This window comes from Penicillium brevicompactum, assembly GCF_028827555.1.
Source record: "Penicillium brevicompactum strain IBT 35665 chromosome Unknown utg000006l_segment0_segment0, whole genome shotgun sequence".
In the NCBI taxonomy this organism is placed as follows: Eukaryota; Fungi; Ascomycota; class Eurotiomycetes; order Eurotiales; family Aspergillaceae; genus Penicillium; species Penicillium brevicompactum.
In genome coordinates, this window is record NW_026623209.1 from 5,714,257 (window position 1) to 5,729,789 (window position 15,533).

General features: G+C 51.1%; 6 protein-coding genes across 6 annotated transcripts; all 6 read left to right on the top strand.

Annotated features, from left to right (window-relative positions):
* Window positions 1-121: 121 nt before the first annotated feature.
* Window positions 122-636, top strand: N7506_010380 (mitochondrial 54S ribosomal protein uL11m; the record flags this gene model as incomplete). The annotated part of the gene is made up of 2 exons (XM_056959673.1): window positions 122-250; window positions 304-636. The coding sequence occupies 2 exons, from the start codon at window positions 122-124 to the stop codon at window positions 634-636; spliced, it is 462 nt and encodes a 153-aa protein (XP_056809063.1).
* A 1,221-nt stretch (window positions 637-1,857) lies between these two features.
* On the top strand, window positions 1,858-4,454 carry N7506_010381 (uncharacterized protein; the record flags this gene model as incomplete). The annotated part of the gene is made up of 4 exons (XM_056959674.1): window positions 1,858-2,148; window positions 2,335-2,752; window positions 2,928-3,650; window positions 3,703-4,454. 4 exons carry the CDS (start codon window positions 1,858-1,860, stop codon window positions 4,452-4,454), a joined length of 2,184 nt encoding a protein of 727 aa, XP_056809064.1.
* A 570-nt stretch (window positions 4,455-5,024) lies between these two features.
* On the top strand, window positions 5,025-6,070 carry N7506_010382 (putative mitochondrial carrier protein (Pet8); the record flags this gene model as incomplete). Its single annotated transcript, XM_056959675.1, has 2 exons — window positions 5,025-5,084; window positions 5,153-6,070. 2 exons carry the CDS (start codon window positions 5,025-5,027, stop codon window positions 6,068-6,070), a joined length of 978 nt encoding a protein of 325 aa, XP_056809065.1.
* Window positions 6,071-6,633: 563 nt separating this feature from the next.
* On the top strand, window positions 6,634-10,289 carry N7506_010383 (WD repeat protein; the record flags this gene model as incomplete). The annotated part of the gene is made up of 8 exons (XM_056959676.1): window positions 6,634-6,670; window positions 6,733-6,811; window positions 6,950-8,174; window positions 8,230-8,446; window positions 8,530-9,488; window positions 9,549-9,637; window positions 9,725-9,977; window positions 10,035-10,289. The coding sequence occupies 8 exons, from the start codon at window positions 6,634-6,636 to the stop codon at window positions 10,287-10,289; spliced, it is 3,114 nt and encodes a 1,037-aa protein (XP_056809066.1).
* Window positions 10,290-11,583: 1,294 nt separating this feature from the next.
* On the top strand, window positions 11,584-13,269 carry N7506_010384 (tetratricopeptide repeat protein; the record flags this gene model as incomplete). The annotated part of the gene is made up of 1 exon (XM_056959677.1): window positions 11,584-13,269. One exon carries the CDS (start codon window positions 11,584-11,586, stop codon window positions 13,267-13,269), a length of 1,686 nt encoding a protein of 561 aa, XP_056809067.1.
* Window positions 13,270-13,802: 533 nt separating this feature from the next.
* N7506_010385 (Zn(II)2Cys6 transcription factor domain-containing protein) lies at window positions 13,803-15,025 on the top strand (the record flags this gene model as incomplete). The annotated part of the gene is made up of 5 exons (XM_056959678.1): window positions 13,803-13,849; window positions 13,907-13,952; window positions 14,001-14,139; window positions 14,198-14,402; window positions 14,452-15,025. The coding sequence occupies 5 exons, from the start codon at window positions 13,803-13,805 to the stop codon at window positions 15,023-15,025; spliced, it is 1,011 nt and encodes a 336-aa protein (XP_056809068.1).
* Window positions 15,026-15,533: the final 508 nt, after the last annotated feature.

Consider the following 15,533-nt stretch of genomic DNA (forward strand, 5'->3'; position numbering starts at 1 on the left):
CCCTTTCAGCAATGACGTTGGGTGCAGCTTGCTCGCTTGGCGCCTCGGCCAATCAAATCCATTGGCCGAAAATCTTCGTAACTTCAACATCTCCGGTCCCCTACCTCTTATAATCACCATCATGGCTCGCAACGCACTCGCCAAGGAACAGTTCGTCAAGCTCATCGTCGGAGCCGGGCAGGCCAGTCCCAGTCCGCCCGTCGGTCCAGCTCTGGGAAGTAAAGGTGTCAAGTCCATGGATTTCTGCAAGGTCATTATTTACCATCCCCCGTCTCCGCGGTATATACGCTGACTGTCTACCAGGAATTCAATGCTCGCACTGCTCACATCAACACCGGTGTTCCTATTCCCGCCCGTGTCACCGTTCGTCCCGATCGATCCTTCTCGTTCGACCTCCGCACCCCGACTGTCACCTACCTCCTTCTCAACGCCGCCAATGTCGAACCCCGGAAGAACCGCGTGCGTGGTGCCCAAAACCCCGGTCATGAGATCTGTGGCAAGGTTTCTCTGAAGCACGTCTACGAGATCGCCAAGATTAAGCACACCGAGACGCGGTTATCCGGCCTGACTCTCGAGGGACTGTGCAAGAGTGTTATGGCCCAGGCCAAGTCCATCGGCATTCAGGTTGTTGCCTGAGAGACCGGCGACACTGTATAATTATTTCAACTGCATTTGCCGTGGCAGTCCCAAGGGCATTCTGTTTTTGTATTTCGTTTTTGGGCGTTATCTGGGGAATATGGGAGGGTTCACCTCCTGTTGTACGATACCGATTGTTCTTTCCAGATTGGATGCATGCCATAGCGACCTGTTGATAGCAATCCGAAGATACTTTGCATCTGAGATTCCTTGTGCCTGTACGGAGTATGCCCTGCGTAGACTACTGGCAATAACCTTGAAACAGGTGTCAGGCTCCAAGGCTGTGACCTCTGACCGTCAGACCCGTGGACACCATCGTCTATGTATGCCGGGGGTATATTTAGAACAACCAATCGGTCCCGCGCAACATCAATACAATATATAAGCGGCTGTGAGCGCACATGAGAGGTTCCTTAGGATGCCTCCGGGGCGGAGACCTTGGCAAGGTCGCACCAGGCTTGGCAAGTATTCAGTGAATGTTCGAATCATCATTATCCAGCAGTGGAGTCAGCCACTAGCCCCATTCAGGTAAAATTCCAGATCAGATCGAAGAGGGCTGCATCGAGCGTCACGGGAAGTCGGCACGTTCTCGAACTCCGCGACCATCCGGGACATCTCTCTGAGGGCTAAACTCTGGAGAACCAGGGACAAGAGATGAACACATGAACACATGAACACACACCTCATCTCTTCTGAATAAACCAGTTCCCGAAGACCGACCCCTCCGAAAAGCAAGTTTGCCTTAGGCCCAGAACCCCCTCTTCTCTCTTTCTGACGCTGTCTCAATCCTCTTTGCTCACCTTTTGCCAATTTTTCCCTGAGGCACTCTTGTTCTCTGTCTTTCTGTCTGTCTGTCTCTTGTCTCTCTGTTTCTCTGTTTCTCCGTCTCTTTCTCTTCTGTCTCGCTCCTCTCACGGAGTTCTTGTGCTCCTTTCGGCAAATTTTCCTGACGCGGTCTTGCTCCTATCGCATTCGGCGAAAAGTTAAAAGAGATTTGCCTCTCCCGCATTAAATTTGGAAATTAGTTTGAAGCTTCTTCGCGCAGCTTGCGATATCTCTCGTAATCTCATTATCGTGAGGGGCATGTGTCCCACGTTCCGAACTGGCTATGACGTCTGAACGGACTGATTCAACCTCCACTCTGGTGGATTCTGGTATGTCAGGCCGATCTGAGCATTTCAAATTCCCGCTGACGCATTCCTGTCCTTCTCAGCATCCTCGATGATCCCCGCCAAGAACTCCGACCAGGCCTCGGAGCCCGACACCGACGCCAAGTCGAGAGCTCAGCCTTCCCAGGTCCGCTTCTCATCCATCACTGAGGAGATCGCACCCTCTCGATCGGAATTATCTCCGGTCCCAGAACAAATCCCGCAATCCCAGCAATCCCACCAGAAGCCTCCAACCGACGAGGAGCAGCTGCGGTCGCTCGCCATGAGTCTTCAGGGCTCCCAGCTTCAGGAGTCACGGGCTCGGAACTTCTCTTTCGAGCCCATGTCCTTACCTTCCTCAAGGGTATGTTCTCCTTCTTGTCACATCAACGAGCGATTGAGAAAAACTTTTGTTACTTTTCAATTACATCATACCTCGCAGTGATGCATATCGATTTAAATCTGCACTGGGGGCTCTCGTGGCTCAATGCAGGTCGACCATCTTTACTGACTTTTTGACTCAGGTTGCCTCTCAAGAATCGAGTCGCAGTGGACTAGGTACGAGTGGTTTCGCTTCCCCGCATGCTTCTCCCCCGTCTCTGCCGTACAATCACCACCTCTTACCCCCGCTGCAACCCACTCCCGCGAAGGAAGAACGGGTGATGGCGCCTCCTTGAAATCCGCGACCCGACCGCATGTGCAGACCAATTTCACACCCGAAGCATCTCCTCCCGTGGGTTCCGTCGACAAGAACGGCACCTCTCGGCCGACTTCAAACTCCTCCCGACCTCCGTCTACCGACCAGCTCCCTATTCGCCAGAGTGAGGGGTCGGACCGTGCAGACCACAGCACTCAACTTCCCAGGCATCGCGCTCAGTTCTTCATCGGTAATGACGGAGGCTCGCAGGATGAAAGTCCCCCTGCCACACCCAGAGATTCTCTGACCCCACCGGGGGGCTATGACCCCCGTGGGCGAACCTAATGATCCATATGCGCGCCACAAACGCCCCCCTCAGTCAAAAAACCTTGCCCAGCTCGACCCCCGGTTTATCTTCAGCAGCAGGGAGGCGAAGCGGTCATTTCGCCCGGGAACTCCCCGATCCGCCAGCGCGAATGACCTCAGTAAACCTAGTGATAAACGAGGTATTTTTGGCGGAAGCAAGAAGGATCATGGGAACGAGAAGAATCACTCGGGCCATGGCCATCATGGCTCCATGTCTGAACTGAAGCGATTCTTCAAGATGGGCCATCGCAACAAGCGATCCGAATCTCCAACTTCTATGCCTAAGAAGTCTAGCCGGGGATCTGGAAAGAACACCCCGTACCAAATGGCTCCTGACAACGTTCCCTTCGCCGACGATCACGGATTGAACACCAAGTATGGAAAGATGGGTAAAGTACTTGGATCTGGTGCCGGAGGCTCAGTGCGTCTGCTGAAACGCAACACCGATGGCGTCACCTTTGCGGTCAAGCAATTCCGTGATCGTCATAGCTGGGAGAGCCTAAAGGAATACTCCAAGAAAGTCACTGCGGAGTTCTGTATCGGCTCCACTCTACACCATGGCAATATTATCGAGACGCTCGATATCATTCAAGAAGGAACCCACTGGTACGAAGTTATGGAGTATGGGCCATATGACCTGTTTGCCATCGTCATGACAGGCAAGATGGGCAAGGAAGAGATCGCCTGCTCCTTCAAGCAAATTCTCAGTGGTGTAGCATATCTGCACGGCATGGGGCTCGCCCACCGGGATCTGAAGTTGGACAACGTCGTGGTCAATGATCGCGGCATCATGAAGCTAATCGACTTTGGAAGCGCTGTTGTGTTCCGCTATCCTTTCGAAAACGACATTGTTCCCGCTTCGGGTATGTATCAAACGTCCTCTTTTATCTGGATTAGTACTGACTGCAATATCAGGTATCGTTGGCTCAGACCCATACCTTGCTCCCGAGGTCTACGACGAGAAGAAATATGACCCCCGCCCCACGGATGTTTGGTCGCTGGCGATCATCTTCTGCTGTATGACTTTGCGTCGGTTCCCATGGAAGCAACCGCGCATGACCGACAACTCTTATAAGCTCTTTGTGTCCAACCCTTCGGCAGGGACCCCGATCTCCGAATCCGACCCCCGTCGTCGGCCCAAGTCGACTCCCGACCTTCCATCCAGTGGCAATGAAAACAAGCGTTTGACTCCTCGCTCCAGCGGACCTTCCGATCAGTCTGGTTCCGAGCAGAACGGCAATGGCAACAAGTCCGAATCCCAGGGTGATGGCGATCGCTCACCCGACACGCCTACTGCTCAGAAACAGATCAGTCAAACCAGTGCCCACAACAATAGGCCCACTCGCACGACCAGCAAAGAGGCACCACCTCTGCCTCCCGGATCCGCTCAATCCTCCGGCCAGCGACAGGAGGTCATCAAAGGACCCTGGCGTCTTCTCCGGATCTTGCCGCGGGAAAGTCGATACATCATCGGCCGTATGCTCAAGGTCAACCCGAAGGAGCGAGCTACTCTCGACGAAGTTCTGTCAGACGAATGGGTCAGAGGCATCCATGCTTGTCAACAGATCGGAACCGGAGAAGTCATTAATGATCCTGGTCATACCCACGTGCTCGAGCCACCGTCACAAGGTCCTGCTGTGGCCAGCAAAGGCGCCAAGGCCAAATAATATCCCTTCTTTGTATCAATTTCTCATTGTGTCCATAATTCCTCTTCGTTGTCGAACCCGGATGCCATTTTCGAGTCCCCTTCAGTGTTCACTTTGGTTTCCTACCGAGTATTGTAGAAGATTCTGGGGGCCTCGTCCTCTTTCAATTCCCCTTATCTTGAGTTGTGTCGCCATTCTTGAAGAAACTCAACTTCTGTTGCACACATTGCCCCATCTTGACCTCCTATTCTTGCGGAACTGAAATGTTGGTTTGGTTTCGGGTGTGCGGTCAGTTCCTTCGAACCTTTGGTTGTTTTTCGAGGGAGGCCTGCTCGAGAAGTTTTGTAGCTGGTAGATATTTACAAATACAAACATATTCTTCCTTTTAAATGCGAACTGTTTATGTACACCGTGGTTTGGGAGTTAACTCTAACGGCGAAGATCGGCGATGTCGGAATGGCCTGACCGCGGAGCAAAACTGGACTGCGGAGCTCTTCCCGAAGCCTCGCTCTCCGCATAGCGCTTTCGCCTGATTCCCTTTGGTCATGCTTCAATAATATTGTACATCATATATTCAACTGTCTCTACAAAATGTCCCAACAACACGAAGGAGAGCCATTGGTCTCCTCCCTGTGGACCAGGTCATTGATTGTACGAGCTTCTCCGGAGCTACCCTTGAGCATCAAGAAGATCCCACTAACAGCTTTACGTTCATATAGTCAGGAGCAATTGCAGGTCTTACAGTGGATTGCTCCCTCTACCCTCTCGATACCATCAAAACCCGACTTCAAAAAGCACGCGACCACACCGCACCCCAAACCCGAGTCTCTCTACGTCAAACCTTCCGCGGCATTTACGCTGGCCTCCCCTCCGTCCTGTTCGGCTCCGCCCCCTCAGCCGCCTCATTCTTCATCGTCTATGATGGCGTCAAGCGTTCCCTTCTCCCTCCCTCCAGCTCCGAGCCACAACCCCGAGCCCGCATTATCTTCACACACTCCCTCGCCTCCTCCCTAGGTGAAATCGCTGCTTGCGCCGTCCGCGTGCCAACAGAAGTAATCAAGCAGCGCGCCCAGGCAGGCCTCTTCGGCGGCTCTAGTCTCCTCGCACTCAAGGACATCCTCTCACTGCGCCATGCCACCTCCGACCCCACCGCAAAGCGCGGCTACAGCCAGGTCTTCCGCGAGCTCTACCGCGGTGCCGGAATCACTATCGCCCGCGAAATCCCTTTCACCGTTCTGCAGTTCACCATGTGGGAGTCCATGAAAGAAGCCTACGGTAAGCGCTATTTGTGCTCCGCGGAGACTGCCACTTCCGTCATTGAAACCCAGATCCCCGCCTCCACGAGCGCCATGTTCGGCAGTGTTGCCGGTGCGATCGCGGCGGGTCTCACGACCCCTCTGGATGTCATTAAGACACGAGTTATGCTTGCGCGCCGTGGAGATGGCGGCTCCGAGGCTCCGGTGCGGCTGAAGGAGATTGTGCGCGGGATAGCGCGCGAAGGGCCTGGTGCTTTCTGGCGCGGAATCACGCCGCGTGTGACTTGGATCGGAATCGGTGGAGCTGTATTCTTGGGTAGTTATCAGAAGGCTTCTAATACACTTGAGGGGAGGAGAGAGAAGGTTGAGAAGGGGATTTGATCTGTTGACGGACTTTGTATATCATATATAGAGTGGAATATACTCGCCGGATGCTCTGGCCTTGTCTCATAGCAAGCTTCGATGATACTGACCTAGATCACCTGCAGATGATTTACGGGGCAGTTATTGTCGGTAGTACACATCGGGGCCGCCGTTGCGCACTGCGCATGGACATCTCCGAGGTATCGGATGCGCCTGCTCTTCAAAATCGACCCAACCCCATATCATAGTGTGAAATTTTGTAGAATTCAAGGCCACATACAATCTCCGCGCCTCTTGGGTATGTGGAGCATGGCTATATAAGAAGCATCGATGTACTGTTTGAGAGCGGAGGTGTATAGAACGATGGGCTGACAGCCCCTGGCGCCTCCAACTTTAGTTTAACCTTCCCCTCATTTGAAATCATCTCCTCTTTTCCGCTCCTTTTCTTTTTCCTAAATTTTTCATTAACCGATCGTCTCGAATGTGACGTCGGCCTAATCTGAACGCGCGATCGGCCCTGACGGCAGATAAGCTCCGCATTTTCTCTCCGCAATTGGCATCACTCCTTCAACACTGCATGTATGGCACGCAAACTGAGCCACCAAAGGGTCACCTATGGTAAGTTGCCGGGCCCTGCATGTCGTAATTTCGCAACTCGGAATGCTGACTGCGTTATTTAGTCCTCCCCTTACCTGATGCCCCAGGCGGGCATCGGCTGGGGGTCAATGGTCTAACCGTTGACCATCAGAACTCCATCCTGTAAGCCTTGCGTCGTTAGCGTTCCGAAATCCGGGGTTACAAACCAAACCGGCACTTTTGCAATGGTCCCTGTCATGGGCGACACAGTCCTTATCGCACGTGGGGGACACCAGTTCTAATATGACGTCTCCTCTTTAGATACTCCGCGGGCCGCGACGGTGTCATATGTTCCTGGGACCTTGACTTTCCCCTTGCTTCCTCCTTTGCGCCATCGAACGGACTTTCTTCAACCAAGAAGCCCGGTCCGACTGGCTTCAAGACCCAGGTCCAAGCCCACAGTCATTGGATCAACGACATCGTCTTGGCACAGGACAACTCTGCGCTCGTTTCCGCCTCGTCCGACACGACCGTGCGACTGTGGCGCCCACATTCTGAGTCCGTCGAAGTACCGGAGCGGATCGGAAAACATACAGATTACGTGAAAGCGTTGGCGAGCCCAGGCAACCATGCTAGTTGGGTTGCCTCAGGCGGTCTCGACCAAAAGGTCTACTTGTGGGATCTGAACGGCGGCGGAGAGACACTCAGCATCAATGCCGGCGGGGAAGATTCTACAGATAAGGGGTCTGTCTATGCGCTGGGCGCCGTCTCATCGGTGCTCGCTAGTGGTGGACCCGAGAATGTTGTCCGAGTGTGGGATCCCAGGTCTGGGAAGCTGGTGACCAAATTCGTGGGACATACCGATAACATTCGTGACATACTAATAAATCAAACTGGTGATACCATCATGACAGCCTCCTCCGATCAAACAATCAAGATTTGGTCTCTCACGGCGGGTCGGTGTATGAACACACTGACAATGCACAATGACAGCGTGTGGTCTCTATACTCAGACCACCCTGACTTATCAGTCTTCTATTCCAGTGATCGATCCGGCTTGGTTGCTAAGACTGATACGCGCGGATCCCCAGACCCCGAACAGGGTACATCTGTTGCTGCTCTGCAAGAGCACGAGGGCGTTGTCAAGGTTGTGGCGGCTGGAGACTACATCTGGACAGCCACTCCCAAATCAAGTATCAACCGATGGCGAGACGCAGATACGACCCTTGAAATCGAGGCGCCGCCTGACCCAGCCCGCACAATAGACTCTGCTGCCGCACCCGCAGACCCGGCGAAAACGGGACACGAGAAGATCCCATTCAATGCGGTTTTGCAATTATCAGCTGCATCAGTTCTCGGCAGTCCCAAAGCAAACACCTCGGAGCCAAACCTTGACCTCCTTGGCCTGACTATCCCGATCCATTCTTTGCCAGAAGAGTCCATTGAGGGCCAGCATGGATTGATCAAGTGTTTGATGTTGAATGACCGGAGACGCACACTTACCCAAGATTCGGCTGGCGAAGTTGTTCTCTGGGATCTGATAAAGGTATCCACTATCTCTTCAAGATTTAAAATTTGGGGTATTGACTAACATCGTCTAGTGTCTCCCTGTTCAATCGTTTGGCAAGCGCCATATAGATGATGTTGCATCTGAAATCAACACCATCGACAGTATTGCGCACTGGTGTGCAATCGACGTCCGTACCGGCAGGTTATCGGTCATTCTGGAGCCTAATCGTTGTTTTGACGCGGAAGTCTACGCGGACGAGACCGATCTAGCACCATCAGATGTGCCAGACTTGCGAGATGATCAAAGGAGTAAGTTTTGATCTTATGACATGTTATGTGCCTGCTTGTTGGCATCAAGATCTTTGGATGGTCTTTGTACTGACAATTAACAGTCAATCTTGGGAAATGGATTTTGCGTTGGCTCTTTGCTCCGGTGGTGGATGAAGAAGTTCGACAGGACATTGAATTCCGCAAAACCGCCGTAGAAAGGGCAGAAGAGCTTTCGCGATCGAATCAGCTCAGTATGTCTGTACCAAACGATGACATTCCTCGCAGCGTTGGTATTCCAATCTCCAACCCCAATGGCAGATCGAGCTTGCGCCCTGGGTCAGATTTCCCCGGAAGTCCAAGCACTGGCTTTGGAATCAACATGGGCACACCTTCATCAAACTACCTGAGCACATCTATGCAGAGCAACTCACCATTCCCCAACTTTGAACCCGACACACCGGACGCCTCGGGGCCAGGAACCTCCCATCTCGACGGTGGACCATCCTCTTTTTCGGATAGAAGCGACTATTTCTCAAACCAACCTACGCCCACACAGGCGCAACAGAATGAGAGTGATAAGAATCCTATGTCCCCGGCTGATTCAACCACGAACTCAGCTGTTCCTCAATCTCCAGCGGAACCTGACAAAGAAGAGCGCAAGAAGTCATTGTTTGGCAAGAAGTTCCGCATGGACTTCCCCAAGAAGCTTTCTCGGAATTCTACGGATACAAAGCCTCAAATATTGGAAGAGAAAGCGGAAGAGACAGATATTTCTTCTATCAAAGAGGAGAAGGTTTATGAACCGAACCTCCATGGCGTAGTAGACCGGATCCGCCATGACTATGAAGAATTCCTGGCGTCAAACACAGACCGAGAACTGGAAACTGCCGTGTTGCCTAGCGACGAAAGTGAAACCCCCCGACTTAATATCCCTCCGCGGACTGCAGTGTTCATACAGGAAGAAACCGGTGACACCGCTGTTGCATCTGATCTTTATAGAGGCAGTGTGGGCTACATCAGCGAAGATCTTGAGAGACTGAAGAAATCGATTCCCCATTGGCTCGGTGAGCTTCTATTGAAGGTGAGTTGTGAAGACTGTATGATTGTGCGTGGGGCTTTCGTCGCTGATTATTGCTCTTAGAACCAAATTCCTTTCAAGGACCAGGTCAAAATCGCTTTCGTGCTAAAACCCTTTGACGATTCATTACCGCCCGTTGTCAAGCCTGAGCCGTATGTTCCCCCAATTATATCCACACCAAAGAGCCCCCCAATGGCCAGTCCCCAAAGGATTCAAAAGACTCGCTCCAAATGTCCCAGGATTTTTCCCAAATTGCGTGTTGATACCCAGGCTAATCCCACGGCTTCTCCTTCCAGTGCACCTCCCAACGGTGCTCCACCGAGCAACCTGAACGGCAATAACAATGGCTCACGCTTGAACGCCAACCGCATGCTTCGAGCGAAGAAGGTACTTGCTTACGTCGCAGAGCGGATCGACCCAGCAGATCCGAACGAACCCGAGGACTCTATCATGCCGCCGGAAGAGTATCTCGAGCTTTACTGCCAAAAGACGGTAAGCAACGCTCACACAGCTTGATCTCTGTAGTCCCCTACTAACTCTGTTTCCCAGCTCTGTCCACCAAACATGACTCTGGCAACGATTCGCACACACCTCTGGCGCAGCTCGGGAGACATGATTCTCCACTACAAGACCAACGGCAAGAAAGAGATACACCCGCCCCCATCACTGCTTGGAATTGAGGAGAACAGTACTTCACTGGGCGACTCCGCTGTTCCAAACGGCGAGAACCATGCTTCTGCTCCCCCTGGAAGTATCCACTCCATGGCAAACTCTGGATCTGTTGCCGGATCTGTTGCCACTTAGCCTGGTAATCTTGGTTGTATTTTTCTTCGTTTATCTTGTTTATATCGTACATATGGGTGAAAGCCTACTTTGGTTTATGATCACGTTGATATCCAAATTCTTTTTTTTCTCCCGTACCGAAGACCGTAATCAGGACGATCTGAGATCACCCGCTCCTTGCTTTCAAATCTCACGTTGAATCCCCAAGTTCGTTCGATCTGCAAATCCGAAGCCCTGGAGGGCAGGAGTCAGCTGCTGCCAAGTCGCCAAAGCATAAAAGGAGCCATCTTGGTCCGTGGATTCATCCGAAGCAATGTGTCTTGTCTGCTGATGGCCGCTACGATACTCATCACGGAGTATAGTATTTGTTTTTTTAAAAAAAGTTACTCCATAAACTCACTCTACCTCAGTACGGAGTACTTCTTGGCAGTTTGGTTTTCTCTCAACTCCCGACTTGAGTTCCTGCAGCCCACGATTCAGACTATGTTAAAAGTAGTTCGGAGGGAGTGAACATGAACTCCGGCGGCAGCGATGGATATGAAATCTGCCGGTAAGAATTGACTCACATGGATTTAAGTATCGCCGTTGGTATCTGAATAGAGCCGAACACCTCTCGTCAGATAAACCCCTTTTGTAGCGAGAGGCATGGGCTCCCCCAATTGAGCGCCATTTGAGTATCAGTGCACCCGTATCCAAGAATAAAATAGGAGCGAGCACCCGTGGACTAGACTCCGTTTGAGATAGGGGGTGAAGGTGGTCTGATATCAGTGCTTGGATACATGGCGAGTTCTCTTGAATAATATTATTTGCGGCCAGTGGTGGAGCCAGGGGGTCGTGTGTGTGGCATGATGTTTCAGCGGGGAAAGTAGGGTGTTCTTGAGGCTGACATGCATGTCAAAATACATTTTCCTGGTGAAATATATCTCTGCTTTTTTCAAGAAAACAAACTTTACTAGTCAATGTAGATTCAAGAGTCGACTGTCAAGTTGGGAACCCATTCTGTTGATCCTAGGCTGTGTAGTTCTATACTTCCGGGCCTCTTTTAGGGGTCGTTGAAGAATTACCAGGGTTGGTTCAAGCTTCAAAAGATCCCTGACAGCGTTCGCATAACTACAAAGATCCAATGAAATCCCGAAATAAAATAAGACAAGTCATCCAAATCCCGAATTAGTCAGTATAAGGAAATAGAGATATATAATCCAAAGCACGCCTGTTGGGTACAAGGTGGCGGGAGCCCTTGAGGAACCCCGCTTAAATCCGACTTCCCTTTTCACCCTCCCAAACATCGTACCACATCCCAGAATTTGTGCCCGTCATGCCAACCAGAGGCATATACCCCTATAATCTGGGGTCGTTTGGGAAGACTGTCACCACCAACAGTCCGGAGGCACAAATCTGGTTCAATCGTGGTCTCACGTGGGCCTATTCCTTCAATCATAAGGAATCAGTTGTATGCTTCCAACAAGTACTGGTGCATGATGCATCCTGTGCGATGGCTTATTGGGGGTTGGCCTACTCTCTCGGTCCCAACTACAATCAACCTTGGGCTTTTCTCGGCAATGATCTAGCATCTGTGGTTGAAAGAACCTATTGGGCCGCACAGAAGGCCGTGACCCTCTCCTCCAATGCGTCACCCGTGGAGCAAGCCTTGATTAAAGCCCTAACTGCTCGCTATCAAAGTGACAAGCCTGCCAGCATGGAGCAGTTGGCAGCTCAAAATATCGCGTATGCTGATGCAATGAAGGAGGTCTATGCTCAGTTCGGCGATGATTTGGACGTGGTCACTTTATACGCTGATTCTATGATCAACCTTACCCCCTGGAAGCTGTGGAATCTGGTAACTGGAAAGCCAAACCCGGAAGCGCGGACCATGGAGGTCAAATCTGTACTTGAGAAGGCACTCGAGACTAAACAGTCGACCAAACACCCCGGTCTCTTGCATATCTATATTCATTTAATCGAGATGTCTCCATTCCCAGAATTGGGACTGCGACCCGCTGATTATCTCCGGGACCTTGTTCCGGATGCCGGCCACGTCAATCATATGCCTTCGCACCTGGATGTCTTGGTTGGTGATTATCGAAGTGCCGTTCGTGCGAATCAGCGCGCAGCAATTGCAGATGAGAAATATTTGGGACGAGAAGGGCCCTTTAACTTTTACTCCGTCTATCGGATGCACACATATCACTCGCTCATCTATGCAGCGATGTTCGCAGGCCAGAAGCAGACAGCCCTTGACGCTGTTGAGCGCATGGAGGCGACTTTGCCAAAGAAATTGCTTGCTGCAATGGCAGACTTCATCGAAATTTTCATGTCTGTGCGTGTGCATGTAATGGTACGATTCGGCATGTGGGAAGAGATCATCCAGACCCCGATTCCTACAGAGCCAGAAATATATTGCATGACAATAGCAACCTGGCACTACGCCAAGGGTGTGGCATTCGCAGCCACTGGAAAGGTCCCGGAGGCAGAAGAGCAGCGGGAGCTGTACAGAGAAGCTCGGAAACGGGTCCCAGACACGCGTCTAGACTGGCCTAACAAATGCGTTGACATTCTCGGCGTGGCTTCAGAAATGCTGGATGGTGAGATTGAGTATCGTCGCGGCAACTACACGGAGGCTTTCGAGCACCTGCGTCGGTCGATTGAATTGGATGATGGGCTGGGGTATGCCGAGCCTTGGAGCTGGATGCAGCCCACGCGCCATGCATACGCTGCTCTGCTGCTGGAGCAAGGACACGTCGAGGACGCAGCGGCTGTTTATCGTGCTGATCTGGGCCTAGACGGCACTCTTATTCGTGCCCGCCAACACCCGAACAACGTGTGGGCTTTGCAGGGCTACCATGAATGCTTGGTACGTCTTGGAAAGACCGAAATGGCTCAAGTGATTGCGCCTCAGCTGGCAATAGCAGTTGCTGTGGCTGATGTTCCTGTGACTTCTTCCTGCTTCTGTCGATTGGATACTTCACAGGCGCCAGATGTCAGCAATGGTTGCTGTAAATAAGTTTTAATTGTATATACCTTTTTGTGTGATTTATACTCTTTTTCTTTTCTTATGTTCATTCTCTTGATTGGTATTGCCTCAGCCGTCGCAGGTGTTGTGTCGTCCCCCGAGGGTGAATTTTACCTTGGAGTTTGTTAGAAAATTGTTCGTAATACGCAATGTAGAGAGATTGAAGTTTCGGTAATCTCTCCTCGTTATGGACTAAAGAACAGTCTGCCAGCTTAAGTCGTATATGGGATGCGCAATTTAGGGTTGGTCAGTCGCCGATGGCATAGTGATAATCAGTGGATTCGGCGTTTGATAAGGATCAAACACCGAAGTGAGTCCTTTTCTACACTTGATCTTCCTGAAACGTACTTTTGGCCGGCGATTGTGTATCTTGAGATATCAAATTTACACACACTAGGCAGCATCCAGTTCACTACTGAGAAGCTCAAATACACCGACAGCCAGGGTATCTTCGTCACGTGTATTTTGTGTAGTGACGTCGTTTAAATCCGACACCTACCAGCCGCATCACAGATCCAACCAAAATGCCTCGTGTTTCAAAGCCTCCTGTGAAAACTGCGTGCTTGGCGTGGTATGTCTAACGTTGCTACTTGGTTTCCCTACCATGAAAATGCTGACGTTAACATAGTCGAACATCGAAAACTCGCTGTGATGGTGAACATCCATGCAGAAGTGTATGTACCTCGTTTGATTGGTTTAACAATTATTGATCAATCTTTCAGTGTTCTGGAAAGAGGCGAAACTGCAGTTATCAACCTAGTCGTCGAGGCGGGGCTCGTCGAGGTGTACAGTATGAAGAATCACGTCGATCAGCAGCCAACTCACTGCCCCCTTCATCGCTATCAAATGTCGCCGACGAAGGTATATCAGGCAGCTGTAAACACATTCCAAGGTTTCCACGCATCTGACTTTGAATCAGATCCATTTGCTGCAAGCATGATGGGCCTCGTGTCGCCATTTGCCGGCATTCACAACCTTGATCTATCCCCAGAGTCTCTGTCTGCAGATGAAGCTCACCAAATATGGGGCCAGCTCACCCCACATGATGACAGCACCTACGATTCAGCTTCCCTACCCTATACAGGAGCCCCGCTGATACGATCGTATCAATCCGAAGCAGAAATGTACGGCTCCAAATCTTGGATGTCACCCAACTGCTGACAAAATATTTAGCGCCAATGCGTACTACATTTACATTCATTCGTACTTGCCTTTGCTACCACCACCAGTGGAGCCGCAATATGAAGATCAACCGAAGATGATCAGACCAATCGGAGAGGCCTCACAACCTCACAAGTCAGATTTGCCATACTGGCCAGCCTCATCACTGAGCTTAGCTTTATCTGCAATGCTTGTTCTCATACCTGCCCCCGAAGACCAGTATTCCACCACGGAAACGGAATTTGCTGCTAGAAGATCATATGCCCAGCTCTTCGCACAAGCAGCACTAACAGCCGTGGAAACCGAAATTGACGACTTGACGCCTAATCTGACTTCCATACCAAAATCAGAATCTTGTCGAGATCAAGCATCTTTGCATCCACGGATACCCACACAAATTTACCCTGTACTGACTCTTGTAGTCTTGGGAATTTACGAGTATTGCCAACGAGGCAATATACCCCGGATGCGAGCTCGAGGAAACCAGGCTATGACAACTGCCATGGACATTTCGATTCACAATCTTGACTCGTCAACGACAGACTTTTCCGAGGCTCAGAGACGAGCCTGGTGGATGACGGTATGAGATAGATATCAGAACTGGCGGGATCTTTTGCTCACTGTGTCTGTAGATCTGGCTGACTTATATGTCCTCGAATATTCATTTGGCTGTAAGAGAATGTCCAAGATCGGACAAACCATCTGGAAGTCGCTGACCAATTCTACAGCCTCCAATTGTTTGCTCAAACGACCCACGAATTACTACCCCGTATCCCGAATTCAGTGTGTTCCTTGAGGTATTGAACACCACCCACTTGAAGTCTTCTGTATCTCGCTAACGCCTCTAAGCCTTGGCCCATGGTTATGCAAGCACAAGAAGCTCTTTTCGAGGCCAACAATGTGGTGCAGAATATTGAACGGGTGAATGATACAGCCGCCCCAACGGATTTTGGCAATCGAATACGCAAACTTGACTCCCATATCGTAAAATTGACGAGGGAAGCCGATCGTCACACCCTTACTGCTGTCAATGAAGAGTCTGAGGCAACCGCTGCTCAAACCATGTGGATGATTAGCCGGTTGCTGATTCACTC